The sequence below is a fragment of the Zosterops lateralis genome (assembly GCF_965231275.1).
Source record: "Zosterops lateralis genome assembly, chromosome: 14".
NCBI lineage: Eukaryota > Metazoa > Chordata > Aves > Passeriformes > Zosteropidae > Zosterops > Zosterops lateralis.
This window is the reverse complement of record NC_139774.1, coordinates 10,480,553-10,496,090: the sequence shown is the minus strand read 5'-3', so window position 1 is coordinate 10,496,090 and position 15,538 is coordinate 10,480,553. Positions and strand designations below refer to the sequence as shown.

The 15,538-nt window shown below is 42.4% G+C and overlaps 1 protein-coding gene across 5 annotated transcripts in view; it reads left to right on the top strand.

Annotated features, from left to right (window-relative positions):
- Positions 1-7,100, top strand: part of FAM13B (family with sequence similarity 13 member B) — a 44,389-nt gene extending 37,289 nt beyond the window's left edge. For 4 of the 5 annotated variants that reach the window (XM_083872010.1, XM_083872007.1, XM_083872008.1 and 1 more), the window contains 5 exons: positions 586-681; positions 2,851-2,934; positions 3,029-3,201; positions 3,619-3,720; positions 4,752-7,100. In XM_083872010.1, coding sequence (XP_083728136.1) covers positions 586-681; positions 2,851-2,934; positions 3,029-3,201; positions 3,619-3,720; positions 4,752-4,875 — 579 coding nt within the window. In that variant the 3' untranslated portion in view covers positions 4,876-7,100. The remainder of the gene's footprint in view (positions 1-585; positions 682-2,850; positions 2,935-3,028; positions 3,202-3,618; positions 3,721-4,751) is intronic. The other variant, XM_083872011.1, reaches the window with a different exon arrangement.
- Positions 7,101-15,538: the final 8,438 nt, after the last annotated feature.

Sequence of the window (15,538 nt, the reverse complement as noted above, 5' to 3'; positions counted from 1 at the left end):
CTTTTTAGAAATCAGAAGGTTATTGGAGAGTGCAAACTGATGGATGTCATTTTGTGCCTTATATGTCTGTGAGACAAAGAGATATCTTAAAAATAAACAAGATTATTGAATTTCCTGGGAAAAGACCGGAAATGTTATTCTGGATTTCACAGAAACAGAAATGAAAATATGGTTTTCACCCCCCTTCTCTACAGTTCCATCCTTTTCTTTTTTTCCCTTTCATTTCTGTAGAACCATCATCATTGCCAGGCACACATCTTTTACCCCAGTTCTTGGTCCCTTTTTTGCCTCTTTTCCATGGATATTTAAAGAGAGGGTTTGCCTGTGCTGAAGCTCCCCTAATTTTTAGGAAGTGTTTAAATATTTTCCCTGAAAAATACAGAATGTTAAAGGGACAGAGAATGAAAAAGCACCCATTTATTCCCCTCTGTCTGAATAAACTCCCTTTCATATGCACAATTTAAGGTAGTTTTATATTCCTAGTTGGAATGTTGGTGGCCTGGCAGGAGAAGCACACGGCTTTGTGTTTGCTTGTCTGTTATTGAGTGACCGGTATAATTAATTCTGTGGTTTCTCTGCCTCTAGGTTACTAGAGAAGAAAGACATATTGTGAAGCCACTTTATGACAGATACAGACTTGTAAAACAAATGTTAACTAGAGCAAGCATTACTCCTATTCTTGTGAGTAAAACAAATGCTATTTCTGTTTATTTTCTCATTTTTGAACTGCGAGGCTGCCTTTAGAAGAGCTAGTAACACTGTTCTGTGAAACATCAGATATTGTTGTCATTGTACTTGAGGCATTTGATTGATTCACTGGTGAGAACAGAGCAGTTACAAGCTGCCTGTGACCTTGATGGCTCTTGGGAATTAAATGGTTCTCTGTAGAAGTGAGTGAGCTGTGCTAACGCGATGTCGCTGAGATGTTCCCAAGTGCCTGTGCTAGGTATGGATCCAGAGGACATACTGTACTTTTAGTCCTCCCCAGAATAGTAACACCAGTTGCAGTGCAGGTCGCTGTCAGCAGAGGCTTGAGTGACAGGATTGCCATCAGAATCATTTCATTCCTTCATGCTTCCCCAGAGAGAGACATGTTACCAGCACCTGCAGCATCTGTACAACATCTGTGCTTTCTCATTGCGTTTTCACTTTGTTTCCTTCTGAATTTTCTATCCTCTCTCTGTGGTCTTCTAAGAGATGAGGAAGAAAAGTTTTCATACTGTGCAAGGAAATTGATATAACCTTGTTTATAGTACCTGTAAAACAGCTGGGGAATGACAGGCAGCTGGTTTTGTTCTGCATGAGCCATAATCCAAGCCCTGCATACTGACCCAGACTTGCAAAATACCTGTTTGGATGTTGGCTGCTGACCCTTTTGGAAGGAAGGGACTGCATAGCTCATGTGAGATAATCTCTTTGCATACAGACAGTTCTTCCCAGACAAAGGTAGCTGGGCTTACTCAGCAGGAACTTAATCTGCTGTTTACATTGTCACTGACAGTTCTTAGCTCTCCCCTCTAGCTGGAGTACATTGAGATAAAGGGACCGGGTCAAGATTCTGCCTTTCTTGCACATACTTTTTTTTGGTGGCTCCTTTTAAAGAAAAACGTGATTTGCATCACAGTCAAGTTTAAAGGCTTTTCTATCAGAATTCCTTTCTGAACTCCATAAACAGAGGTTGCTCTTAAGCACCGATGTGTTTCTCTGTGACTGATGAGTCACAACTTTTTGGTATTCCCTTGACTGAATTGAGCTCTATCCCATCTCCCCTTTCAGAAATCTGACTCTTCAGATGAGATGGGGTTTGCATTCCAGGTAGCCTTAAGAATGTACTATACTCATTCTGGTTTTTTGGCTGTGAAATAAAGGCATGGGGTGATAGCTCACCAGAAGGATTTTAAATTCAGGAGACACGTCAGTAACATGATTCCTAATCTGTGCTGGAGGCACCACCTGTAAAATCTTTTTCACAGGTGTTTGCTTTTGAAACCTATGAGATATGAGGAGCTCTCTCTTACTACCAAGGATTGTTCAGTGGTAGCTTCTAAGTAGTCTATATTAAGTGCCAGGCACTTCAAGAATGGATTTTTAGGTTTATATGACAACTGATTCCATGAGATATCTCTTACTGTATCCTGGTACACTAATGACATGCACTGAAGGCTTTATGAAATGTCCAGAGAAGCAGGAGACTATTTACCTTTCATGAACTAAAGTTTCTGTCACATCGTTGTCTGTGTGGCTTTTGTGTTTCACCTTTTTCCTGTCCAGAGACTGTCTGTTGGAATTGCTTCTGCTGTCTGGGATAAGGGATGAGCAGGACATTATGGCAGGTGTGCAAGAGGCACCTGGACACCTGCTTTAGGCTGGAGTTCAAAGGAGTTTGACTCTGAGGTGGCAACAGATAGCTCTGATGTCACACTTCCAACTGCAAGGCTTCAGAGTGGTCTGGAAAAAGAACCTGGCAGGATTATTCCCAGTGGATGCCTGGCAGGAGATAACCAGCTCTGTCCTCTGTAACAAGGAACAGGGATAAATATCAAATACAGAGCTATCATTGCACTTTATCAATCTTCTACAAAGCATGGGGAGAACAAATGCTTTTTATTTGAAGTCTGAAAATGAATATTTTAAAATAAATTACAAGTTACAACAGTTATTTTTGTGTCAAGGATACCTTGGGTATCTGAGTTTTTTGGGTTGTATGGTTATTTTATTTGTGCTCTGTAAGTATGTTTGCAGTCTTATGCATCTCAAATAGGAAATACTGGGTGACTTCAATGTAATTCTGACTTCAAATAGCACTTGATGTCGTACTGTACATTTTGAAACAAATTTCCATTTTTTCAGGGATCACCATCAACCAAGAGGCGGGGGCAGATGTTACAGCCCATTATTGAAGGTGAAACTGCCCATTTCTTTGAGGAAATTAAGGTAGGTATAGTGCATTTAAAAAATACTTCCCAGCACTTGTAATAGGGAGCTGAAATACACCATACTTGTTTTGAATTTCTGTTTTCACTTTCAGGAAGAAGAGGAGGAAAGTGATGGTTTGTCTACAGACCTCAGTGAGATCTTAAAAACTGCTGCCCAAACACAGCCCGTCCTAAGCCCAGTTGAAAACTCTGAGTCTGATATTGAAGATGGTCAAGAGAAACTCACCCGGGACCTGAGGCTCTCCAGCACCCGAGCTGCTTCTATGTATGGACAATTAAGTGCATAATTTAATTATAGTAGTTGTAATTACTGTAGTTAGATCATGATACTGAATCTATGATGTTGGGTGGAAGGGAATGACATGTTCAGCACTTCTCAGGAAATGTTTGGATTGAATGAGCGTTCTTTGCTCTGACATATCTGACTAAGATCTTTTTGTACTCAGTGAATTATTTAGTATCTTCTACACCTTCTTCAGCCTGACTTGAGCTGTATAGACAGCAGAAAATTTATACCACTTTATTAACTGCTAGTTTGTTCTCAATATTTCACTTTCAAACTGACAGCATGTTCCTTATGAGCCAGACAAATAAATGATTGGTGCAGCTAGCTCAGTTGTTTCTGAGGAATTTGAATTCTGTTGTAGGGCCAACATATTTTTCTTTCACTTGAAATTTTTAGGCCTGAATTGTTGGAGCAACTGTGGAAAGCCAGAGCTGAGAAGAAGAAGCTACGTAAGACATTACGAGAATTTGAAGAGGAGTTTTATCAGCAGAATGGAAGGTTTGTTTAACACAAAACCAGATGCTGGGCTGCAACTTCATTATGTAGCCAAGTATATTTTCTAACTTTGAATGTTGGCAGCTGGAATCTGATCTGTTTTGATTTGCTGTGAATAATCTCCTGTGGGAGATAACTTTGTGTATTTTTAACAATACCTATTAAAAAGTATGATTTTTTTTATTTTAAAACTCCCATATTATTCTTGTTCTGTAACATAGGGCCCATTTGCCCCTTGTTCCAGTAGGTCAGTTGTGGCAGTGGATATTTGCTTTACCAGTAAAGATTTTTATAATTTTTATTCTTCTCCATATTGTTTAGTTCTTTTAGGCTTCTTATTTGAATTTGTTCTGTCATGGATTGGATTGCATTCTGCCCATTGTATTTTTGAGGTGTCTCATGTCATGAACAAAACTATCAACACTCCTAAGAGGTCACTTTCTTGACTGGCAAATGCTCTCACTTGACTGTGCCTTTTCCTGTATTTCTCCTGAACTACAAACTCTTGGAGCACTGGTCATATAAATTCCAGTAATGTGGCTTCATCTTACTAAATTTGGGACAAAACTCCTTTTGGCTTCAATGGCAAATATTGAGGTTAATCATATTAATAGATTATGTATTATAGTCCAGTAAGAATAATCCTCTGCTGCCAATTTGTGGGTCAATCTACTTACAGTAAAAAACGTAGATTGATACTAAATTTGTCTTTTTCTGTAGTGTGTACACAGGATCTGAAGTGAAACTCTTCATATCCTGTTAGTAAAATTCCCAAGAGTGCTTAGGGTGATGATGATTACCCAGTGCTGCAACAGTTGTGCTGAATAAATGCTGCTGGGTTTTCAGTTCTGTTTTTGAGTTCATGGCAGTTTTAACTACAATAAACTAAAATAAAATGTCATGCCTATTAGTGATGAACAAGCCGCCAATAATGTTTTCATCTGCCCTAAAATAACTTCCTGTAGCTGCTTCTGTGTTTTGCTTGCTGCAGGATGGAGGATTTAATTGAAATTTTGATGATTTTCTTTTTACAGGAACGTACAGAAAGAAGATCGGGTCCCAATGCTGGATGAATACAGGGAGTACAAGAAAATCAAAGCCAAGCTGAGGCTGTTAGAAGTCCTTATCAGCAAACAAGATTCTTCAAAATCAATTTAAATTATATTCCTCCAACCTGTTGAGTAACATGCTGTTTCCATATACTATCCCTGTACTTATTGGGTGCTTGTGTTCATGTGTCATGCACTGTTGAAAGAATCCAGTTTGTGCACTTTACTGTGGTGCCACTAGGACATGTTTGAAGGGTAAGTAGGTCCTGTCTAGAGAGCAAATAAGGTTTCTGAGTTTGAGACTGCTCTATCCAACTTTAGCAAACACAGTTTCCATCGAAGTTTTGTATTCCAGATGCATTCATCCTGTTCCAAAACAACCATAGCTTTTTTTTTCTTTAGTATTCAAGAACTTTGAGACTTTTGTTATTAGCAACCTTTTGCATTGTTGAAGAAATTATTTATATTATAATGCTACACCGAACTACTCCTCTTGTCTAAAAAAATCAGCAAATTAAGGGTACAGCTCTTAATTCCTGGAACTTAAACAGACTGTAATTCCTTTCAAAGGACTGCTGTGGAACAACTTTGATTTTTTTGATATTCTAAATTGCACCTACACACAGTAATAATTAACGTCTGTGGATTTTGCTCATTAGCAGTCACGTTTCCTCCTTGATAAAGATGACAGTGGACAAACCAGAAAGTGACCTTTTCTTAGTGGCTTTTAAACCTTGGGAAACTGAAAAGTTCAATCACATGCTGCCTACAGGACTCATGTCATTGTTGTTCATTTGATCCCTTTTTCAGTTGTTGTTTATCAGCCAGTGGTGACGTAGTGTTGGGGCTGAATTGGATACGGCATCTCCGCTTTCGGAAGATTTGAGGAGCACAATGAACACTTTTGGTTTTTGGGAAATTTGATGGCACTCAGACTTGTGTGGCTCCACAGAAAGGAGCTGGCTTAGGACAGTTAAAATCCCACTGTACCTGAAATGAGTATGGTGTCAAGGGCTAAAATCAGTGTAGTTAACACACAGCACAGGGAGAACCGCCGGTTTGGAGTGGAAAGATTACTGCTGTTTATCACGGTTTTGTTTTACAGTTGGAGAATAAAAATACATTATCTAATCCTTAAGATGTAAGCTAAACAGTTTATGGGCCTTGCATGATTTAGCTTCAGAGTTGAATCTAAATAATGTTTTGAGTATCACATCTGCTGTGCTGAATGATGATTTAGGGACTAGCTTTGCTCTGCAGCAGCCATCCGCAGCTGTTTCTGATCTGGCAAAATCAAAATGTTAATTTCAGCTGGTGCTTTCTCAGTTGTTTTTTTTTTTCTTTTTAATTTCAGTGTATCAGTTTGATTGTGGCCATGTTTTGCATGCACCTCTTCTCTCACTGCATGTTTTTATGACTGGCTAATGTCAACATAGCGATGATTCACTCTGCTTTATGAAAGACCAAAAATTAACTTTCTCACGATGTAAGAAATGGCTCACACATAACCTCAGAGACTTGCTGTTCTGTCATGAAGCATATGAAATAGGTTGCAAGTAGGATTCTTAGTGCTCAGATTTCATTTGTGTACTGTAGAATACTTCTTGGTTTGTTTTACTCTGCTTGTAGGCATGTAATTTTGGAATTCAGAAAAAAAAAAAAGCACTAAAACTATTGAGCACTGGTGGTATGCCTTTTTTTTTTTTTTCCTTTTTTTTTAACTGCAGAATAATCTGGGACCTTAGAGAATTATGAGGTTAAACTAGTCTTGACCATTTACCAATTTTATTCAGTTCCATTGTGCAATGTACACTTCAGTTCCTTTTCTATCAGTCTGCAGACACGGGTGTATCCAAACATTGAAACTAATGTGTACTGTATAGTGTTGTACATGAATGTTTGTGTTTTATATACCACATGCAAAATGTCAATATGCACTATTTAAATGTTTTAAATAATATATTCCTCCTTTATAATGCTTAAATCTATATGATTCCAATATTTTTATAAGTGAGTGAGTGATCAGACTGGTTCCAATTCAGAATTAACAGCTGCTTTGTGTTTGTTATGCAGTGTTTGGCTGTTTATTCAGTATAGTAGATAAGCATGGCAACAGTTATGCTGAGTGTGTTTTGTGCCATCCTTGTTGAGCAATAAATAAATGGTAGAACTAGGCATTTTGTGATATAACAGTTTTACTTTGGTAAAAGCAAAACCTATATATCTATATGGATATATAGATATGGAATATATATAACTAAACCAGATATAATTGCATTGCTATGTCTGGTGCTCATTGTATAGACTTTTATAATAAAAGTACCTTAACCTTTATTGTTTTGTATCTTTGTTTCTCATCATGCTTTCTCCTCCACTGCCATCTTATAAACACGAGTGCTGAGTCCTTTGCTGCTCCTGTTTGTAGCTGCAGGGTGTTGTGAGGTGGGTCTGAATTCCATGATGTGCCCTGCTGGTGGCTCAGGTGAAGCTGCATCCCCCCAGGGCAGTTCTGCCCCTGCAGGAGAGGGGCCCCAGCAGCTCCTGGATTAAGGTGCTGGCTTGGCTTCAGTTCCTGCTGGGAGTGACACAGGAGTGGGAGTCTGGCTCCTTCCTGCCCCAACAGCAGCAGGTTGGGAGCAGATGGGGCAGGGAGCCACCACTGGGACAATTCACTCCCTGCCACAGTCAGTGCACCCTCAGTGAGCACATCGGTTGTGTCTCTGTATCCATAAGGAACTCTCATCCCTGGAATCAGTGCTGCAGCAGTTACTGCTGTTTGTGGCCAGGAAACACTGCTCTTACAAACTGCTGTACACACCAGAGAATGCTTTTTTCCTCAACCAAACAGCCTTTATTTCTTAGTATGTTGTGGGTTCATAGAAGGTCATGAAGGTCTTTAAAGCTGACTTTTGTGTTGTGTTCTGTGAAAATCCACCTCTCTTCAGCCTAAGGCATGGCAGGGGCTGAGGAACTCCTGAAGGTGAAGACTCTGCTTGTGGATATGTGGCACTGCAGGTAAGTGGGAACAAGAAGCCGGGAAGTTGAGGGAGGGGAAGATGGAAGGCAGCCTTGGGCACGTTCCTTGGGTTGGGACAGAATGACCTTCCCTCTGATCACACTGCCTTTCTCTGAAAATAGGGGAAAGAAATTCTTAGGACATTGGCCTGAAGAATGAACAAGGTTCCTACAGATCTGTTCCACAATCCCCCATTTTTTCTTAATGACATTATTTATTCAATGAAGCTTGCTGTGATCGGGACACTAATAAAAATTCCTCAAAGAAAGGTTTAGTGGGGACTGCTGCAAATGGATGCATGTTGAACTAAGATTTTAACAAGGAAAATAACTGTTGAACAGTATTAGTCAAAATGGAGGAGAAGCATGTTTTTGAGGGTGCAAAGAGCTCAGTTATATTAGGAAAATCTATTACTGGAGAACCAGTTCTGAGACAACACAAGTCTAGAGTTTTCCAAGCTTTCCCTCTTCAAACAGATTTTCCTGAGCTGCTGTGTCACTGCTGGGCACAGAGCTTGCAGGAAAAAGCCAGACAGGGTGTGGAGAGGGTGTCCTGTGCCCCAGGAGGTTGGGGGGAGGTTGAGAAGTGCTTGAAAGGTCTTTTGGGAAGCTCTGGGAGAGGAAACGTGTCCCAAGCTCTTGAGATTCTGTATGAGAGGGCTGCCAAGGGGAGGAAAGGTTGGAGATGCCAAAGCTGCCACACACCTGCTTTCCTGCTGTCAGGCTATTGAGTAATCAGGATAAACACATCATCAGTGACCTCTGTGTACTGGGACAAGTGTCCTGGGCTACTCCTTGGCAACAAGACCCCTTTGGAGGGGAGGGGAAGAGGGGTTTAGTTTTTAAAACTGGTCCCTTTAGAAGAGAGCAGATAGCTTGGCTCAGCCCAGAGATCAAAGTACAAAGTCAGTGACCCCTGGCAGGGGTGCTGTGTACCCTGTGTTCCCTGACTCTGTTGTTGGGCTGGAAATCCCCTCCTGCGACCCTTTGCCTCTGCTCCCTCCTCCGTGACCTGCTCCTCCACACTGTGATTAGACACAGGGAGAACGGAGCCCATGTTAGCAGCGTGATAATGCAGGACATTTAAAATACAACTACTTGTAGGCTGTGTCTAAGATTCAGGGCTTTGGGGACTGTGTGCCGTGCAGGAGCCGAGATGTGCAGCAGCAGAACTTGCCTGGGACAGGGACTGGGGGGTGCAGCCAGTACTGCCTCCCGTGCTGGCCCCGGATGGACACTTGTTTTCCTTCTGCAGCTCAGTCCTGCCCATTAACAGACAGCAGCGACTGCCTGGGAGCGCATAGCTCCTGGCCTGCACATAACCTGTCTCTAAGGTCAAGGGAATAAAGGGCTTGAGGAATAAAAAGGATGTTCCCGAATTCCGGCCGGTGCAGGGATGGAGCGAGGCGCCCTCTGGTGCCCACGGCTGTGAGCTCCAGCGCCAGGGAAAAGGGGTTCGGGGTTTTCCTGAAAGCTTAAATCTATTCTGTTTTCTCTGAAGGTAACAGACGGATGCGGCAGGAGTTGTTGGGAGATAAGCATTAACCTCGGCAGCTGATGCATGAACGGAGCAAGGGCCGGGGGAAGGGAGGGATGGGAGGGAGCAGGTCCGGGATGCTGCCGGGCTTGGGATCTGCTCCCTTGGTCAGAGCCGAGTGTCAGAGCATCCCAAACAAGGCAGAGGAGCTGATGTCATTCGGGCGTTTGTAGAGGTGCCTGCCCAGAGCTCCAGCAGGGCTGGGAAGTTCTTCTCGGAACAGCACCTGAAAGGTTCAGACGAAAGACTCAGCAGCAGCGGCTGTTGATACATTTAGTGACAGTCCTGCTCCTCTTGTCCAGAAAAAAAAAAAAAAAAAAAAAAAAAAAAAAAAAAAAAAAAAAAAAAAAAAAAAAAAAGGGGGGGGGGGTAGTTGGTTTTAATTAAACTGTATGAACAGTCAACAGACTCAGACCAGCTGAGTCTCAGACATTTTCCTGTGCCCTCTTTCCTGAAGCTCTCCTAAATCCTTCCCTCCCTGAGGGCAGCTGTTGTCAGCCAATATAAAAGCACTTAAAGCATCTTAAAATCACTGACTTCGTGCAGTTCTTCTGCCTCTCTGCTCTGCAGAGGTTTCAGCAAGGACTGCATCTGCCTGGGATGGGGAGATCTGCAGGAACAGACTCCCCCAGCCTGCGGGAATGCTGCACTGGAGGTGTCTGAGCTGTGACTGAGTCTCTGTCCTCAGAGGTTGGATACCCTTAATGAAGTTCCTTCCATTCCTGTAGCTTTGATAACTCCAAATTCAATGCCAGAGGGATTAATAATAATAATAATAATAATAAAGGCTCAAACAAAGCCAGCCTGGCTGACTGGGGCTCCAGGACCACAATCACTCCTGCAGGAAGAGATACATGCATCTTCATGGGGAAAAATGTTCCACATCTGGCTGAAACTAGACTTTCCTTCTGGCCCTTCCAAAAAGACAGGATATAGAAATACACATTTCTTTTCAGAGTGGAGAGAGAGGGCAGGGATTGTTGTACAGTAATGTTTACAGCCTGCCTGGGGGCTTTTCCCTTTCTTCTTGTAGAAGTGATTTTGAAATAAAAATATGTTGTACAGAGACAGACTTAGTTCTGTCTTAATTCCCAGCAATGGAACTGGAACAAAGACTGCTGGAAACCTTTTAGCAAAGCAAAGAGACGTTGCAGTAATATTTCTTCTTGCTGTAGATGCAGCCTGTGACCCAATAGATTGATGTGAAACTGGTTTGTTTTCCATACATCTGTTTCTGGTTAATGGTTGGGCAAATGTCCAGCTCACAACTTCATACAATTGCTAAAAGTCATTGATCTCACCCTGCTGCCAGTTCTGCTGTTACAGTGGATGACCTGGCCTGAGCAAGATTTCATTTGACTTTATGGGCATAGTTGGTGATTTTTCATTTATAGGCTTAGCTTTTGCTATTCCTATGATTAAAAAATAGTATCCTGTGGAGAATTAGCTTTTGTAAGTCACAGTGGGGGCAACTGTGACTCTCTTTGTGTTCTTCAACTTCCAAAATGCAACCAGCACTTTCTAAGATTATAGGAAAGAATAAAGTCTACCTTTTCCTTGGCACAGTCTCTATTAGTTTGGCCACAGACGACATGGTTAGGAACAAAGGTAGTTCCTAATTCTGGAGAAGTTTGCACTCTCTGTCAGCAGATGTATTTGCAAAAAAAAAAAAAAAAAAAAAAAAAAAAAAAAAAAAAAAAAAGGCAATTAAATTAGGCATCCCATCATGAAGGCAGTCCTGAATCAAGGTCACAACATTTCACCTCCTTCTGCATTTAGGAAGTAGTTACTTTTTTCATAGCTTTTGACTACAAAACTGTGACTGCCTTCCTCTCTTACAGCCTGTACAGGTCATACCTGGCTAACACAGGGTCTAGGAAAAGGCTGAGTTTGGGGAGGCTCTTTGCCTGTGGTGATTTCTCACCTGCTTCAATGGAGACAGCTGCCCACGTGCAAAATTTATTTTAGATGAGCTTGGAATTTGTATGACCCATGTTCATGAGGGGGAGGTAATTTTAAACTCCTCTGGAATCTTATAAACAGAATTCTCCCTTTGAGCTTTACCTTTGCAACTCATCCATGAAAAGGTAAAAGTGAACATTCATGCTGTGCTTAGGAACACTCTGAGTCCTGAGCACAGAGAAAGGGAATACAAGCCAACACTTTTATCCAGGGAAGGAAGATGTTGACAGCATGTTTACAACACGTTATTTAAAGAATTCATCAGGATACAAGGAAATAGCAATCTGGATAGACATGGGCATCAGCCAGCAGCTCTTCCTCTAGCAGGGACCCTTCTGCAGTGCAGCAGGTGTTGGAGGCAAGGGCAAGGATGGATCCTGAATGAAAGCAGAAGCCAGGGAAACTCCAGTCCAGCTCCCTGCCCTCTCTTCAGGCTCTCATTTTGCACAGGGAAGGCTGGATCCTCTTCAAAAGGCCCTTGGTTAGATTTGAAGAACCTGAGCTTTTCGGATGTTTTGTCATGAGCTGTATATATGAGACTTTACTGGCCAAACCTTTTGTATTTGTGCTGTGGCAGTTCTGGGCTTGTGCTGTGTCACACACACCTCACACATTCCAGTTTTACTGTGCCAGCTCTGCTGTGCTCCAGCACTTCCCTGCTCTGTGAGAATCCAGGCTAAAAAAAACAGGGTGGAAAAGGAGTAGGGAGGACACAGAGCCACAGCAAGGCCAGAAAGGTCCAGGTGTGCTGGACCCTGGTCTGTGCAGCCTCTTCAGGGTAGGACAGGTTAGACTCAGCCTAACCAGGCACAGACTGAGACCCTTCTGTGCCCTCATTGCCTCTTTAGCCAGTGCTGGCCTTGGCTGGCAAACACAGGGGTGAAAGTCAAGGGGTAACTCACTCCCACAGCAGCAAATGCAGCCAGTTCTAGGCACTTCTGAGGCATTTCTTTCTCAGTTTTACTGTCTTTGTAACTCCCTAGATGATGAGTGCTGTGACAAAGAGGCAACAGGAGACCTGGCAAGGACACAGGAATTATCATGACACATGACTGCTCTGATGGGCTTCACTTAGGAGGTGTGTGGGGAACTGAGAGCAGCCTCAGTGTCAGGGAAAAAACTGAGGGCTGGTGATAAATACAACCCCTTTGAAGCATCTGAGGCCTAATTGTCTAATATAGCTAATTACAAGGACTAATTATACAGTTTTTGGCCTTGAAAAAGGCTAAGAAATCTTTTCAAACAGCCAGCAGCAATCAGAGTACAGAGCAGACACAAACTATTGCCAAAAAAATGGGAAAGACAGATCTGGGTCTGCTCCCTGATCTAACTGGATTTCTGCATTTTTAATGAACTGCTGCCTTGCCAGCTGCTACCTGAGGAAAAGTGGCAGCACATGCCGGAGGTGCCCAGCCTTTCCTTGTCCCTTTATGGAAGCATCACACCCCAGTAAATTGGATTTCACACACAGTAAAGGTAAGAGCTCACCTGATTACCCAGAAGAGGTTCTCATTAGCATTACATCTTGAGAAATACATATACATTTATGTTGATGAAATACAAACACGAGTATGATTCATGCAGCTCTGGTTCCTCTAGAGAGCCAGCTGTTCTGCCTGAGAAACATCAGCCTCTCCACACTCTCCTGCTTTGATTAAGTGAAGATATATCCTCCACTGCTGTATCAGCCCATAGATCCCAGTTCCATGGGGATAATGAGGAGGCTGAGGTGTATTTTCACCTCCCAGAAATGGGAAAACAAAGCAGCTCAGCTTATGGAACCCAAACTGACGTAAGCCTGAAGTTTTATTTTGTAATCCTTGTTAGTTTTTGTGTTCTTCTGACCACTTAAGACAGACCTTGAAATAACATTTCTCTTTACATGAAATACTCACGAGATACTCACAAGTACTCACAACAACCTCAGCATATTCCCAGTACCTTTATTTAGTTGCTCAGTACCTTTAGTACCTTAGCACCAGCAATTACTTACTAATCTGCATTTCACTCAGCATGAGCCAGGCAGTTTATTACTTTAAAACCTTATTTCATTACCTTAAATGAAATAACTCTGGTTTACATAGTTCATTGTTACTTAGGAATGTTCACATGGTCCCTCATTGTGTTAAATCAGTGCTAAATGAAGTGTGTGAAGCAGAGTGTTTCCAGATTATTTTTGCCTGATTCCAATTTATAAATATGTGATTTAAATTCAGGCTCCTATAATTGATTTCTCCAGAGATGATAGAGGAGATAGGAACACTCACATGTGCTTCTGCTCAACTGGGCTGGCTCTTTCCAGTTCTTCCTGTCTCTCTGCTATGGATTTCCCATGTCAAATACCCATCTTTAACGTTGGCACAAAAACAAATCCATGGTTTATCTCAATGTAAACAAGAGAAAAGCTCAGCTAATTGCACTCCTGGCTGTTACTGACTGCAGAATCGTGGCACTTTCAGAAACATTTCTGTGCTCAGGCAGGCCTGCTAGCTCAGATTGATTCCTTAGAGTGAAGTCAGACCTGTCTTCAACTCAATACTGACATTTGCTGTAAACATGCTAAAAAAGTGTGGAATTACAGGTAGATGTATCCAGTGGTGTTGCCTCCTTTCAGCTGGTGGACCTGTGCTACTCCCAAGAGCAAATTCTTCTAGTAAATATGGCTGTTGTTGTTTGGGAGGGTTAATGTTGTGTGGTGATAGCATTTGTCCCAGCAGAGACCATCCAACAGGGATCCCTTTGCAAACTATGAAAATATTTATTGAAGACTTTTTCCAGACCAAGCCTTGTATTGAGTATACGATGCAGCAATTAGCTGGCCTACTGTTTTCCTAGGCTGATTGTTCAGAAGTATCAGTATTGTTTATACCCAGAATTCCTCCAAATGCATTTGAGGGAGTTGGTTGCCTTTCTTCAGCTGAAAGCACAACAGTTGGCACATGGTTTTCAGGTGAGGTGAGATTGCTCTGAACTAACACTGGGAGCTCCTGCACTTATTTCTCTACAAGAAAACATATTGACAAGGAAAGCTTTGCCCTCCAGAAACCAGCTCCCGAAACCGGTCCTGTCACCCTCAGGAGAGGAAGGCTCCAGCCAGAGGTGGGCTCTGCTCAGGGAGCACGTCAGTGCTCAGCACACTGAACATCACCAGGGAGAAGGGGCAGGGAGGGGACACTCACAGCCTGAATTTAGAGGGTGACAACAGCTCCTAACCTTGCTCTGCCATTTCCAGTCATCACTAAGTCATGCTGCTGGACATTGAGAGCCCTTTCCACTTCAGGGATGTTTTTGGGTGGATGATGTGTGGAGTAAGGAGTGAGTACTGAATGAGGTACAGCTGACACAGTGATTGCTGGTAAATATGGGAGTCACCTCAGTTACTCCATGACTTGTGTGTAAAGACATCTGCCAGGGAAATGATGCAGACTTTCCAACCTTCCACTAGAGCCTGTGGGCAAACTGGGTGCTGGTTTGCGTCTGATCAGCTCCATCTCCAAATGTGCAACAGGGGAGTTATCTCAGTGTATTTCATCACTTGGGCAGCCCAGAGGAGATGTGTGGTGGCAGAGCTGCAGGATTTTTGGGTAAATTCAATAGTCAGTGTTATGCATTTCAGATTTGGGGGGTTATTTAATGGTACAGCAGTGCAGGGTGAAACTGAGGCCTCCTTTTTTGTGTTCTGGAAGATGCTTGGAGAGGTTTGCTGACTGTGCACCTTGATGAGTTGCTCAGGCTATATCAACCCCTACAAATTTTCTTGTAGTAAGTACAGTTGAAAAGTCTCCAATTTTGGTTTGCTGGAGTTCAGCAAAATCCTATTCCATGGTATTTAATACTGTTCTGAGCAAGGTGTCTGAACAGCAGCACACAAACCACTTGGGTGGCTCAAATCAACAGCTTGTTGAGAGTCAACAGCAAGATAAGTTGCAACCACTCCTTGATTACAGGAGGGAAAACATGATAGCCTTAATGATTCATACTATAGAGGGCAGCTTTTGGGTCAAGTGTGCAAGGAGAATAAATATTGATGTTGCCTCACTGGCATGGTGTAGTGTTAATTGGGTGTCGGCATTTAGTTTATGCTGAATATTTTATACATGTCAGATGGCAAATGACAGTGGGAACAGACAGGGGAGGGGACAAGTGGAAAGCTTAGGAGGGTAAGAATCCATCTTTCCCAGGCTGCAGCTGATGCCAGACATTCAAAAGCTGCTGTTAACAGATCAAGCAAGGAAGAGTCACAGCTGATGTTGGTTAT